At 42.3% G+C, this 15,864-nt stretch overlaps 1 protein-coding gene across 3 annotated transcripts in view; it reads right to left on the bottom strand.

The window, feature by feature from the left end:
• Positions 1 to 15,864, bottom strand: part of NTRK3 (neurotrophic receptor tyrosine kinase 3) — a 700,933-nt gene that overhangs the window by 361,210 nt on the left and 323,859 nt on the right. The window contains exons 10-13 of one of the 3 annotated variants that reach the window (XM_088452662.1): positions 11,981 to 12,004; positions 11,505 to 11,507; positions 11,356 to 11,423; positions 7,218 to 7,320 (exon numbers count right to left, since the gene is read on the bottom strand). In XM_088452662.1, the coding sequence (XP_088308788.1) occupies positions 7,218 to 7,320; positions 11,356 to 11,423; positions 11,505 to 11,507; positions 11,981 to 12,004 (198 nt within the window). The remainder of the gene's footprint in view (positions 1 to 7,217; positions 7,321 to 11,355; positions 11,424 to 11,504; positions 11,508 to 11,980; positions 12,005 to 15,864) is intronic. The other 2 variants (XM_088452663.1, XM_088452665.1) reach the window with 2 other exon arrangements.

Below are 15,864 nucleotides of genomic sequence, written 5' to 3'. Positions count from 1 at the left end.
CCCTCCTCCCCAAAGCACAATCAGCCTCGGACTTTTAAAAGCACAACTAGCACTGGGGACACTCAGGGCCGGATTAAGGTCTGTGGGGGCCCCTGGGCAACAAACATGTGGGGGCCCCTATTAAATGTGACAAACTGGGGGTATGCGCAATGGGGACCTTATGCAGAGCCCCCAGTAGTGTCAGTGCTCACAGTGGTAGTTCCCCGTATGCAGTGCACCCAGTAGTAGTGCCCCTTATGCAGTGCCCCCTATCCAATACTCCCATTAGTAGTGCCCCCTGTAGTAATGCCCTCTGTATAAATGCCCCCAGTAGTAATATCCCTGTAGTTGTGCCCCAAATAGTAATGCCCCCCAGTAGTAATTGGGCGTGTGCCCAATAGTAATGCCCTAGTAGTAATGCCCCCTGTATAAATCCCCCAGTAGAAAAACCCATGTAGTTGTGCCCCCAATAGTAATGCCCCCAGTAGTCATTCCCCCTTTAGTAGAGCCCTCTGTAGAAATGCCCCCAGTAGTAATGCCCCTCTATTAGTGCCCCAATACTAATACTCCCTCTCTAGTAGAGCCCCCAATAGAGATGCCCCTTGATTAATGCCCCCAGCAGTAATGCTTCCCCCACCGAGTAATGTTCCCAGTAGTAATTCCCCCCCCAGTAATGCCCCCAGTAGTAATGCTCCCCCCTGAATAATGCCCCCAGTAGTAATGCCTCCCCCCTCCCCGAGTAATGCCCCAGTAGTAATGCTCCCCCCTGAATAATGCACCCCCGCCAGTAATGCCCCCAGCAGTAATGCCTCCCCCCTCCCAGAGTAATGCCCCAGGTATAATGCTCCCCCCCGAGTAATGTCCCCTTTAGTAATGCCCCCCGCCAGTAATGCCCTCAGTAGGCCGCTTGCACTACAAAAAAATAAAAATAAAGCTCATACTTTCCTGAACCTTAGCCCCGCGTCCGCTGCAGTCCACTCGGCTGCTCCTCCACACTATGGCAGAGACATCATGACGTCTCTGCCATAGTGCTCTGCGTGAGCCGGAAGCTGGAGCCCGTTGTTTACAGCTGGTTCCGCCTCCTCCAGTCCACTTTAACCCCGATGGGTGTGGAGGCCCTTAACGTGTGGGGGCCCAGGGACGATCGCCCCTGTCGCCCCCCCATTAATCCGGCCCTGGGGACAGTAATGCCACAGCCAGGGAAACCCTTTCACCGGGTCCCCTGACCAAAGCATTACCCCTGACTGCTAGTCAGCCGAGGCCGGGAAACCCTGAGAAGTGGGGGCCCCCCCAATAAAGGGGTCCTCATCTACAGGGCATGCCAGGCCTGGGCTAATAGCCCGGGGTTATCCCCGGTGCCAGGTTGATTATGTAAAGTGTATGTAAAAATAGATGAAGTAACATTGTCTTGTGTAGTAGAACTACAGGTCACAGCAAGCCTCCCCCGCATGCTGGTACTTTGAGAACCACAAGCACCAGCATGCTGGACATTACGGGCCCGCTGGTACCTGTAGTTCACCTGCAAAAGAAATATTAGAATAAAGATGCCCGGCATGGGCTCCCAAAGTGCTGACTTACTGTATAGCACATTTGTACTCACCTGCCCTGGCTGTAGGTGTCCGAATAGAGCAGCAATTGAATTGCTCTGTTGGGCGCCCGGCATCATCAGCCACAGGCAAAATCAATTGAATTCCCCCCCACAGATACACACACCCTGTGCCAAATCAGTGCTTTTTTTTTCAGATGGTGCTCAACAATACACAGTATTGTTTGATATAATTAATTTGTACTTATTTTTATAACTAATTCCAGAAACAGGAAGAAATAATTGAATGCTTATTCATTTGTCTCTGAAATTATTTCAGTGTATGGAAGCTGCTATTCTTGTATCCCCTTGTAACTTTAGTTGAGTGAAGGAAGGTAATGACTGCAATCTCAAATCTATTATAGAGATGCCCAAAGCCAGCATAGAGACGCTCACTACTGCTTTTGCACATCTGTAATACTTTCCAATCCTGCGTATACATCGGAAACATTGTGTAACATCGGCCCCCTCACACACAATTACAGATATTGCTAACCTCGTTGCACGCAGTGAGTACACAAGCTGCCTATGCTGTCGCAGTGGCTAATTTATGCACGCCCCTGTAAAGGCGTTCAAATGGACTGGCACTCCTGTGGTTTACCGACCTTCCCCCTGTCAATACCCTCAATACCCCCAAATGCTCACTTCCCATCAATGACTCTGCGATGGGTCTGCTTTGTCTCTGCAATCGCAGTGCGATCGCAGTGGTGCCTTCGAGCACGAGCATACGCAGTACGCAACAATCGGTCGTCTGCGTGCATAATCAAAATAGCGATCCATAATGAGTCAAGCCCATAGAGAGATCCTGCCGTTGGCTGCATGCTTTATGTAAACAGCAACTGCAACAGTGACATCTCCATGCCGGAAACAGGTACTGCATGTCATTGAAAGAAAAAAAATTCTGATGAGCCAAAAAAAATACATATAATCAAAATTATATATAATTCTAATAAAATAATTGGCAAACAGATTCGAACCTTTTAATATTGTGAACACAATATCACAGAACTTTTCCCCTAACACTTGAATGGCTCGGATGCCTATAATGCCTTTATTTATAAAGAACATACTGTAAGCCATAAATTAATTACTTGGCAGGAAACAACAATCCAACCTGCAGTAGTTAATTGCGGTCAACCAAACATTTCTACATGTTCATATTTCATTTTCATTTATTAGAACTGTTTATCAGGTAGGGAACATGTTAATATTCCTCAATCATAATCAACCAGTTTATTTTAAAGTACCTATTAACTAATGCTAAATTACAACAGAGAAGCTTTGGAAGTACATTTGACATCCACATAAATATCAAATGAGTGTGCTTTGATCAGAAGTATTATAATGAATACCAAATGAATTAATAGTGATGGGCCTCTTAAAAGGATTCCTGATAGTGTGTGCTGAATATATTTTCTTTTGCTTTTATGTTCTACTTAGGAAATATAAAGGTTCCTCCTTTCATTTGACCTCTCAGCTGAAATGATAATGTTGTCCGCAAAATTCTTGCGCTCTCCAGCATTTTAGCTCATAAATACACTCAACAATGCCAACACTTAGTTAGATTAAGATTAATAATATATCCCTATGATGTACATTTATCCATCCTTATGTATACATTAAAATGCATTCACAGTAGAAATAAGATTTGTTTGTGTACAGTATGTGAGGCTAACACAAAGTTACAAGATTCTGCAGGGAACTGGGTATATCTTTAGGGCTTATGGCTAAATGAGCAATGTATGGAAACCTAAATAGGAAAAAGCAAAAACTCCACATGTGTATTCTGGTAAAAAGAAAAATTGATTTTTATTGTGTTATAACTGACAAAGAGAAAAATACACACTGTGGATTAACCCATCATCTTAATTTATTAACAAAATACTAATTTAACTACTACTTTAGACATATGTAGCAAGGACATTTGTACTTCTAAATATAATTAAATACATTTTAGCCTATCCAACAAAACTGCTGCATTTGACATGTACCCAAGATTAACTCAGGGTACACAGAGGGGGTTGGGTACGGCATCTCAGCGGTTGGGATGCCGGCAGTCAGAATACCAACAGCGGCATCCCAAAAGTCAGAATCCAGACCCAATTAGGTGACTGTCCTAACCCCCCTAACTCACCTTTCCCGAAGCCTAACCCTAACACCCCCCCTCCCCCGCAGTGTAACCCTAACACCCCCTCTGCAGACAGACCCTGACCCTCCCCCTACTGCCTAACCCTAACCCATAACATTAAACCTTACCCATAATCCTAATACTAACCATTTCTATCCGGATGCCAGCAGTTGGGATGCTGGTACTGCAATTCCGACTGCTGGCGGGGTTCCAGCACCAGTATTCTAGGCACCAGCATCCTGACCACCGGAATGGTAACTACCTCCCTACAGAGGGTATTTATTTACGAATGATGCAGAAAATTGCCCCACCCCCCAAGTTGATGATAGGGATATGCCAGACCATGCTGTACTAATGCTGCTCACTGTCCATCCTAGGTGTTGACATTGATGGTCCAAAGCAGGCAACCATTGTCAGTGACCAAAACAAAAGAAGACAAAAACAACCCCACCAATGAGATAAAAACATCTGGCTTGCACTATCAATGGCAAACCTATCGACTGGCGCATGTGAAATATTGATAGCTGCTAAACATCGATAATCAATGGATATACTCTGCATTGTATTAAAATTGTGATGCAATTAGGAACGAATGGAGTGATCATCAGTCAATCTTCTCATTTGTTCCAAAGAATTGTGCTCTATGTATACATCTTAAAGTGTAAGTCGACTCTGCTACAGCTATCTCTGATGTTGTCCCATGAGAATGATCTCCTCTGTGCAGTACCCATTGTCCCTGCACCCTAATGTTTAGCTATTGTTAGTACACAACGGGTACCCCTTATAACTGCACTGATAGAAACATTTACAGCTATGTGAACTTCACCTTTAAAGGCATATTTGCTTTTGTATAAAGTAAGTAGAATTCAGTACGTTTTATTTTTCCATTTCCGCTCCTTTAAATAGGGCGATCTGAACATCTCTGCACTGCAAGTGATTTTTTATCAGAGCAGCAAGCAAATAATGTTTCCCTTGGGAGATGAGTCTGGTTCGGTAAATGTCATACTAATGAAAGTAGGTACAATTTATTCTACCTAAATGTTACCTAAACCACGGAAAATTACTCTTTAACTGCCAAATCCCTTAGTATACAGATGGGCCCACATATATCTAGCCTCCTGGCGCGTTAAACAGCCCTTCTAGTCGCGCCATGCCGTGGCGTGACTCAGTATCGCCGATTGTCTTTTTGTGCGTCTTTTTTACCTTCAAATGCGTCTTATTCAGACAACGATGCAAATAGATAGCACAATCAGCTTCTGCTGATTGAAATGATATGCAGCATGCCTATATTCTGTCTGTGACTGCGGGTGTCAGCATTTCGCATGCAGATACACCCGTACTCACTCAGAGAACATGGGCATGTTGCATATTATTTTAATCAGCAGAAGCTGCTTGTGCTATCTATTTGCATTTTTGTGCGAATAAGTCGCATTTGAAGGTAAAAAGACGCACAAAAAGACAACTGGCGCTTCCGAGTCACACGGAGCTCCCGCGTTATATGTGGTGCGACCTGTAGCGCAAGAAGGATAGATGTATGTGGGCACATCTGTAGGTTATTTGATGAAGAGTTTTTAAAAAGCAACTTTAAAATGTACTCACCATTTGCATACACTAGGGGAAGCCATTTTGTGGACTGAACCAATATTGCTTTATCACAAATATTCATTTAGCTGACAAAATGGTTGCATCCACTGCATTCTGCAGACATCTACATGTAAAGTTGCTACATGCATATGAAAATACTTCTTGTTCCTTCCAAGGCTGTGTTTGTTTTCCAGAAGATGTAACATCTCCCTGATATGATTTTAGCATTTTGGTCCTTCAGTTTAGTATAATAAACAGTGAGTCCTGTCAGCTCACATTTTTCTCTACTGGATGCCTCAATGCTAATTTACACAAGATTTGAAAGGGAAGCGATGCATCTGTTACTCAATATTAACAAGAAATGCCAAGCAAGGGAGGAAGAAAATTCAATGAAGGTGGCAATACGCCAAGGCAAGAAACTACTTATATCCAGTTTAACAAGGAGATACATCCCTATCATATATTTTTTTTCTGTGTAATTGACAAACAAGTCTTTTGTGGCTGTAATCTTTCCAGCAGATCAAATTCAGGGATCATACACTAGCTGGTGGTAGTGCAGCTGCCAAGTCTGCCTTTGATGGGGCCGAGATAACTTTCTGAAACCGTTAAACTGTTTATGACAGTATCAAAGCTGATGACTATATCTGATTTTTTTTCAAAGTGCTCAATACTTAGGTGCATGATGTGCAATGCATTAAAGCCAATATAGTAATACATGTTACGGGTTAAATACTGAAATTGTACAGCAGTAAGTAAAAATGTCACCAGTCAGTAAGATGATGAAGTAGTAGAATTTGGGTCTCTAATTCCCAACATTATTACAACATATAATGCTTTCCAGTCAATGTCATTGGTATTTGACACATTTACTTTGACACAATCCACAAAGGTTGAACAGTGTAGTCACCTTTGACTAAGGGAGAAGAAGTCAGGTACAGTAGCTATATAGATTTGGCAGTATTTTCAGTTTGGAATTGTATAATAATTAATATTTTTTTTAACTCATATGACATTCAGTAATTTTTAAAATATGAGTTAAAATATCTTTATTTACAATGATCAATCATTTTTTGCAAGACTGGATACCAACTTTTAGGTGTTTTAGGCTTGCAAGCTAATCTTATACCTGTGACACAGCGACCGGTCCGGTATCATAAGGAGTCATCAATGGACTTAACAGGGTGCACAATAAGCACATTTTTATGGCATCATGGGAAGGGGAGCACCACAGACATTTTCCATTGCGGGATTTACCATGGACCACATGGTGCAAAACTGCAAATGGTGCAGCTGAACCAGGTTCCACAGAAAAAGGGCTATATACAATAATAAAAATAATACTAAACTAGTAATAATAATAGAGGTTAATGATATACATTAATTTTGGGAATACAAGACATTTAGAAGCTGGTAACTGATAAACTGCCACACGGTCCACCGAGGCTCACGTGATCGCTCTTGCCTTGGTCATGTCGACTGTCCCATTCAAGAGAACGATAAAGTGGATGGAGATAACATACCAACCAATCAGCCCCTAACTGTCATTTTTCAAACACAGCCTGTAAACTGACAGTTAGGAGCTGATTGGTTGGTACTTTATCTCTGTCCGCTTTATCTCTTTCCAAGGTTTAGTACATAGACCCTCACATTTTTCAGCAAGTCTTTTAGTGAGGGTTACTAATGAACATTGCATTTAAATGTGAAATTGCACTAAATTACAGCATACAATAAGCAATTAGCTTTTCTTCTTTCAGCATATTTGTTAAAGAATCACTCAATGGTTCATACATAAATAGTGGTATATAAAATAAAAAATTGCCAACTGGAGATTTAATTGTAGAAAAGGAATGACATTTACCACCTTACTTTAAAAGCTAGGGAATGAAAACCGTTTTAACAGCTATCATTGAAATAACACCTTGTATATATGTACCATCTTACCTTTCATTCCAAATTTTGAACGCCTTCCATATTTGTTGATGACTATGAACAGGACCACTAAGAGGACACATGCAAAAGCTGCAAGGCCAACCGCTATTGAAACCTGAAAAAATGCAAAAATACTATTTGTATTAGAGCACTTATTATTATATCTAAAGTGTAGAAGCTAAATTATGAAAGCATGTAATTCAAATAAAATTGACACTGTTAAGTATCGATAAGTATTAAAATCATGTAATAAGAGAAGGCTGGATGCTTGCAACAGGTAACGATATGTGTTATAACTTCACTGCAGGCAACTGTAATGTAAAGTAAGTACAAAAAAACTATGAAATGACCACATTTATATATTAGTTTATAAGGTATATTAGGAGCAAATTTGAAGTGATGAATATTGACTGAATTTCAAGAACAGATTGTTGCATTTGTACATTTTCATAATATTTTTTCTACACATCAATTTATAATTTTCATGTTTATTAAGTTACAATAGACAAGACTGCTAACAGTAAAACTTTGAATTGAGATACTACAGTAAATTCTGACGGATAGTCCAGGGATGCAGACTCACTCATACTCTTGCTAACATATAACATGCATCTTATTGTAATGCAGCACAAGTACATCTCAAAAGGGGAAGCCAACCTTATCTAAATCTGCATTAATTGGATGGACATGATACAATTAATATCCGTCAGAGTATGCAAAGAGATTAAGTTGTATAGTGTGCACAATGTTGAGCGAATGAAAGGTGACTTGTTAGCTTTAGAATTAACTTCATTCGTGCCCGCTGCAAACCTCAATTTTATAATTGTATAACTGTCCATGATTTCAAGGACAGTCTCATTATTTAAAATGTGTCCTTGTTGCCCTACACTATGTAGACAAAAGTGATTGGACACCCCCACACAAGCAAAATGCATATGCACATTGCACATGAGTTCCAAATGGCCACTAATGTGGCAGTTTCAACAAGAACGCTTCATTGGGAGGCCCATGCACTTGCCGTTCTATGGAAACAACAAATGTTTTTATCAGGATGACAATGCCACCTGTCATGTTTCCAGGGCGACGCTGGACTGGTATACAGAAAATTCAGTAATCCGGATGGACTGGCCAGCTCAGAGTCCAGATCTTAACCCTCTAGGACAAACTAGAGTGACGGGTGCTTTCTAGACCGACTCGACCTTCTTCAGTGTCTCAGCTGTACTTAAGGCGGAATGATATAACATACATGCTGTCAGTGTCCAATCACTTTTGTCTACATAGGGGGGCATTCAATTAGGCTGCGAAAAGTCGAAATCGACGATAATTTATCGCAGATGACGTCATTTTCGCATGGTTTCAATTATCCCCGTATTCAATTTCAAAGACTTTTCGCAGGTTCGAAAAGTCTTTGGAAAAAAACAGGGATAAGTTTTCACCATGTTTTACATGGCGAAAAAAAATGCAGAATTGGGGTTTAGGGGTGCAGGCTTAAAAAAATTAGCCTGCACCCCTGCTAATGTCATTTCACTTTAATTTTAGGGTTTAAAAAAAAAGTGTTTGAAAAAATTATTAAATTAGCGGAATAGCCTTAGGGAGGTCCCCATGTATGCGGCAGGTGTTTTCTAGAATGCAGGTGCTGGCGGCAGGTGCATTTTTGCAGAATTTTAAAAAATCATTTTAGGGACTTAAAAAAATGCTTACCCCCATTTTCATGTACCCCAAATTTGATGGAACCACTTAAAAAAACGAAAAATTACCTAAGTGCTCTTCTGCATCACTTCTTCAATGTTGGGAAAAAACACCTTGTGCGGCTATTTGAAAACCTGACTTTCTTTTGCAGGCAAAAACGGGGGTACCCATAGTGATCCCCGAGGTCTGGACATCTTTAGGGGGGTCCTACAACTATTTCCCGAAAATTCCCGTTTTTTTTCGCCAATCCCAATTCGGCGGGTCCCGTTTTCGCTGGTTTTAAATTGAATACGGGGATAAAGCAGGCACGCGCCCGATACTTTTTCCCAGGAAAATCTCCGATGTGGAGCGAAAAGTCCAGCACAGACTTTTCGCTCCCATACTGAATATGGCTCATAGTGTGTGTATATATATATATATATATATATATATATATATTCAGTTATTTAAATTCTGACCTTACAGTAGATATATATATATATATATATATACACACACACACACACACACACACACACAAACAGTAGGGATAGGTATGAGATGCCGGCGTTCAGGATCCTGGTGTACAGACTCCCGACAGGGTTAGAATGCAGACACTTTGTCGGTTGGTATCCTAACCCACCCCCTCTTTCTACCCAGCCCTTCCACTTTGGTGCCTAACACTAACCTCCCCCTCCCCACACCCTCCCCTCCTTAGTACCTAACCCCAACCCTCTCCCTAGTGCCTATCCCTAACCCCTAACCCTCCCCAAAACCCTGCTACTTACCTCTGGGATTCCAGCGGTCGGGATTGCGGCGCCCTCCGTTGAAATGTTATCTGCATCCCATACAGTAAATATATATATATATATATATATATATATATATTCTATATATATATATATATATATATATATATATACACAGTATATTAAAAAGTTTGACTTTAGAAACAGCCCCACCTATTAATATATTAAAGCTCATCATGTGAAAGATTCTGTGAAACCCTTGGTGTAGGCACAATATTGTATGAAGACTATGTAGATATGTTTATAAAAGTGACTATCCCTGTACAGGTTGAGTTTCCCACATCCAAATATTCCAAAATAAGGAATACGCTTTCTGATGGGTCAATGTACACAAACTTTGTTATAGCACAAAATGATTAAAAATATTGTATAAAATTATCTTCAGGCTGTGTATATAAGGTGTATATGAAACAAATGAATTTTGTCTATGTAGACAAACTATGTTTGATGCACAAAATATTAAAAATATTGTTCAAAATTACCCTCAGGCTGTGTGTACCAAGTGTAAATGAAACATAATTGCATTCCTAAATGTTGTATGAAGTAACAGCTATTGATGGAGTAGCATGAAAATGGTGGCAGGCGGGCAGGACACATCCCTTTCAGGCTTCATAAACAGGACAATGTAATCTATTTCTATATCATAGCACCTTAGTCCTTTTTTTTTTTTTTGCAGCTTTTCCAATCCTGACAGTTACAGGTGGGGCTGAACTGTTTTACTGAGAATAATACAGTTTTGCTGTAGATTGTTCTTTTATTTTATACAGGTAAATTCTTTGTTGCTTTCAGTCAAAATGGCAACTATCACAAGATTTATAGTCGAACCTAAATATAAAATCAGTTATAGATAGTGGCGGCTCCAGAGGTGGGGCTACAGCGCAGTCCAAACTTCAAATAGGGGAGTCACACCAACTGCCATTCCAAACTCTGCCAAACATCGCCAAACTACTGCGCTGTAGTCCCACCTCTGGAGCTGCCACTGGATATAGACTTTATAGCATACATCAATGTCTTCTGTATATTGTACTGTTCATATATAAGACCCAATGGGGCATATGTATAAAAGCTTGATGTGGGATACAATTGTGAGATATATATCACCAACCAATCAGCTTCTAACTTACATTTTGCAGGCTGTGTTTAAGAAATGATAGTTTGGAGCTGATTGGTTTATAATATATTTCACAATTTTATCTCACATCAAGCTTTGATACAATTGCCCCTATGTGTTCTTGTGTTTGCAGAACAGTTAACTTTAATACCATTGGAAAACTTCAGCCCTGAAAGAACAGTAGTGCTAGAATTCAGACAATATATGAATCCAAAATACAATGAAAATAATAGCAACAGTACAAACCTATATAAGTTATATTGCCTCTTGGCATGCCACAACGGGATGAGAGCTGGCCATACCAAACCCCACCACAAATACTGTATAGACCCCCAAACCCGCTACATAAACTTGCTAATAATCTTGTAGCTATATAAAAGTAAGAAGCCGTCTAATATGCAATGTAAACAGCATCGTACTGTAGCTTGTGTGATCATCAGCAGGATTTGTTCCTAGATGCCAATACATTTCTGTTCATTATCTGCACAGAAGGTGCCACTGTTTGAGAAACATGTTAAAGAGCTGAGCCAGTGTTTTCTTATGACATCAAAATGTAACTTACGCCAAAAGTGTCCTCTTCTGGTTTATGAGTCACGCTGATTGGAGGCGTGGGACTTATTCCATATTCTGCTACAGAAACAAAAGGAGGTGAATAATTCTATGAACAATGCGTTATTCTTCTTCTTATGCACTGCCTGCTTAAAATGCCACCAACTATTTTTATCTCAGGGTTCAGATAATTGGATACCAGCAGACATATTCCTGCACTTCACTACCAAGGGACCCGACTTATTTTGAATATAAATGTACATTTGTCCCGAGAGGTTTAAAGGCTTTGTAATAGAATTGAAGCATAATCAAATAAGGACATCCTCATACTTATTAAAGAGAATCAGAATACTGGTTAGTTTGTTACTGTGACCCTAACTTGCTCATCCGCGGCTCGTGAGACTTCTGTTCCATTAGCAAAGAAGATAAAGTTAACACAGGATGCCGCAGTTCTTGGCCAGATATATATTGGTGAGAGGAGGGAATTCTCTGGTAAGTTCCCTTTGGCTTTCCTGTCAACATGATCTATTATGCATTTGGCAAAAGGAGACGAAAGCTATCAGACCTATCCTGTAAATTGTGCTCATTGTAGCAGCTCAATGTATTTTACTGAGAGTGCGGGAAGGACCAGTACATACCTGAAGCAAAATAGTCAGTATTCTCTGTACTGCAATAATACAATCAGTATGGAAGGATGGTTAACAATTTGAAAGAGTGGTTTTTCATGGATGTAAAGTGAAATAATTCAGATAAAGTAGCAGATGTATCCATGCTCTCTATGTTAAATTGAAAAATAACAAGGTTTGGAGATATATAGGGCATACGTGTAAGTGTCGCTCTAGAAAGATGATCACTTTACTCCTCCATTTATACAATTGACTGATTATATTGGCGTCAGTCCCCACTCCCACATCCTGACCTTAGCAGTATAAGCTGAATATCACAGGACAACAGCTTTAAACTACACTACAGTACATTCAGACACGGTGTTCTCGGAGGTGACAGTGTTTGAATCGAGGGTAATATGAAGTGCATTCGATTGACAGAAATATAAAGCAGGCAATTCAGAGCATTCTTGTATAGAAAAATACAGCAAATATCCTTTCTCACAAATACAGAATAACAAGCTAGTCAGCATCTTGTGCAATGTAGTTGAAATATACACAGTATGTATATAAATGTGTGTGTATATGTGTGCATGTGTATGTGTGTGTGTATATGTGTGTTTGTATATGTGTGTGTGTATATATGTGTGTGTATGTGTGTATATATATATATATATATATATTGTGATAGGATCACTGGTAAAGTGGTCTGTGACAGGGACATTTATCCCAGATTCCTGTCTTATGTGTTTTAAATCCCCAGGAGAAAGTCTGCAGTGTAGCAGGCTTGAGTTTCGGCTTTTTGAAAAGCCGGTTTGGGACCTGGGGGTTGTGGGTGAGAGGAGAGGGAGGGCTCCACCCACGGCCACTCCAGGTTTTGGTTCTCGCAGCCTGGTAACAGGTTTGTTAGGGTTTCCACCTAAGAGTGGCCAATATAAGCCTAGTGTGTTTAGGGCTGAGTGTCTCACCTGGGAGAGCAGACAGGGAGTTTGCTCAGAGACACTTGAAAACCTATCCGTGAGTGCTGTGCTGTGTTTTTGTTGCTGGTGAGGTCATTAGGCCCTGCCAGGTTCTGGAAGTGAGGGAACCACCTGTGAAGTTAGTGCCCCGACAGGGCTAGGATTTATGTTATGTTTTCTTTATGTTATTTCTGACACTGTACAATAAAGACTGGCGCCGACCAGCTTGTACTTGCATCCAGACTGGTGTGCTGCTTCCCTGCTGCTGTGTGTGTGTGTGTGTGTGTGTGTAAGGAAGGAGTCCTCTACCCAGGAGAGGGACACCCTAACCTAACTGTCTCACAATATGGTGGAGAATGCGGGCACCCACACACACTGAAGTTGCAGCGAGAGGAAAACTTTCCGTTTAAAAATTAAAGGGACAGACACCCAATTTGTGAGTGTGGAAATAACGCTGTGTCCTTGGAGTCCCATAGAGGAGGCGTCAGCCAATGCTCAGAGAGGCAAGGTTCAGCTTCCAACCTACACCCCAGGACAAAATGAAGGACATAATTAAGGCCTTACTCCAAGCTACAGCAGCTCAGCAGGAAGCTACCAGGGCTCTGCAGGAATCCACCAGGGTGCAACTGTTGGCCTTGGAGACAGCCCAGGGGCAACAACAGGTTGCCATCGAGGAAACCCGCCAGGCCTTAGCGGAAAACAGCCAGGCCATAAAAGAGGTGGTACAGCACCTGGTCGCCCGGCCCAGAGATGTTATTACTGGTCCTCCCACCACCACTCACTCCGTACGAGCCAGTCACTTCCTCCAAAAGATGACTTCGGGCGATGATGTGGAGGCCTATCTCACCGCATTTGAAAGAACGGCCGAAAGGGAGAGTTGGCCCCAGGAGCAGTGGGCAAGTCTGGTGGCACCTTTTTTGTCTGGGGAGCCACAAAAGGCCTATTTCGACTTATGCCTGGCTGATGCCAAGGACTATAAAAAACTAAAACAGGAGATCCTAACTCGCTTGGGAGTCACCACCTTTGTTCGTGCCCAACGGGTCCACCGCTGGGAGTTCCATAGGGACAAGCCTCCACGTTCACAGATGCATGACCTCGTCCATCTGTCCTCAAAATGGCTACAGCCCGAGATGCTGACGGGACCACAGATCGTGGAAAGGGTCGTGATGGACCGGTACCTGCGATCATTACCTGTGACTCTGTGCAAGTGGGTGAGCCATGCAGACCCTAAGTCCGCGGACCAGTAGGTCGAGCTGGTGGAGAGGTACGTGGCGGCTGAGGAGCTGATGAGTATGCCCCACCGAGCCCCGATGGCGCACCGGTGAACTCCCACAGACACTGGTAAGACTGTTCCAGGGGAGAAGGGTGCTGGGCGGTAGAATGTACCTAAGACTGAGGGTGTAGAACCTGGAGACAGGCCTGCTAGGCCAGGAAGGTTCTTGCCCCGTAAACGACTAGACATTAATATGACTCAGTGTTTCCGATGTGGTGGCTTCGGCCATATTGCCACTAATTGTTCACTTACAACTGAACCTATGCAATGTGATACTGCTCATGTCTACCGCGGGGCGTCTTTCTTTGCGCAGACAGCCTGTACGGCTGATCGGCAGGCTGAGACTGATAAGCACATGTGTGTACTCACTGTAGATGGCAACCGAGTAGAGGCACTGTTAGACTCTGGTAGCTTGGTGACACTTATAAAAGCTGAGCTGGTGAACCCCTTGAGGCGTAAGGGGAAAACTGTTGGTGTGGCCTGCATACATGGGGATATTCTCGATATTATGTTACTGCCGAGGTGAACATCGAGACACCATGTGGTTCTGCTATTGTTTCTGTGGGTTTGGTGCCTGGTCTGATGTGCGATGCAATATTGGGGAGAGACTTTGCTCACTTCTGGAAGTTGTGGGAAAGTCGTTTTGTTCCAGAAGTGAACAACCCCGATCCATTTGAGAAGGTTGTCGATGTAGTGGAGGAGGGAGTTTCTTCTGAGTCAGAGTTATTCCCTTTTTCTACTATGATTGGCGAACTAGAGAATGCGGAGCGTGACGGTGGTCCGCCAACTGATGTGCCTCCCATTGAGGTGGGAAGTGTTGTTGGGCCAGGTGATCGTCTGCCTGATTTAGAGGTCAGAAGAGAGGTCTTTGCCGTGGAGCAGTTGAATGACCCTACTTTGGTAAAAGCCAGGGAGAATGTAAAAGTAGTTGATGGTAAACCCGTAGACCCTGATAGTCTTTTGTCCTATCCCCACATGGCAATGTGTCAGGATTTGTTATATCAGGTGACTAAGAAGGGGGAAGATATTGTGGAACAACTAATAGTTCCCAAAGCCTACAGAAGAACAGTGTTGGATCTGGCCCATGGTCTTATAACGGCAGGCCATCTAGGGGTAGAGAAAACCACTGAGCGAATAATGCAGAGGTTTTTCTGGCCCGGGCTTCATAAAGAGGTATCTGACTTTTGCGCATCCTGCCCTGAGTGTCAGTATCATGCTCCCAGGCCACATTTTAAGGGTCCACTAGTTCCAGTGCCTATTATAGAGGTGCCGATAGTAAGAGAGCACCTGGAACCGGCTCAACAGGCATGGCAGAGGGTATACAACCGCAATGCTCGGTTACGCAGCTTTGCTCCAGTAAATCCAGGGCCCTTAGTTCCCGAACTGACAGTGGCAAAAACCCTGTCGGCAAGTCAACAACGAGAGGTCAAGGAGTTTCTGGTCAGAAATAGGGTGCTGTTCTCTGACGTACCTGGGAAAACCTCGGTCATTAAACATGACTTCATCACTGACCCAGGGGTTAAAGTTAATCTAAAGCCCTATAGGTTACCAGAAGCACCAAGAGCATCGGTGTCGAAAGAAATTAAAAATATGCTAGAGTTAGGGGTTATTGAAGTATCACCTAGTGAATGGTCAAGTCCCATTGTGTTGATTCCAAAGCCCGACGGGAGTGTGCGTTTCTGCAA

This window comes from Taudactylus pleione, unplaced genomic scaffold (assembly GCF_031769625.1).
Source record: "Taudactylus pleione unplaced genomic scaffold, aTauple2 ptg000556l, whole genome shotgun sequence".
In the NCBI taxonomy this organism is placed as follows: domain Eukaryota; kingdom Metazoa; phylum Chordata; class Amphibia; order Anura; family Myobatrachidae; genus Taudactylus; species Taudactylus pleione.
Note: the sequence above shows the minus strand (reverse complement) of the source record. Positions and strands in the feature narration are given on the sequence as shown.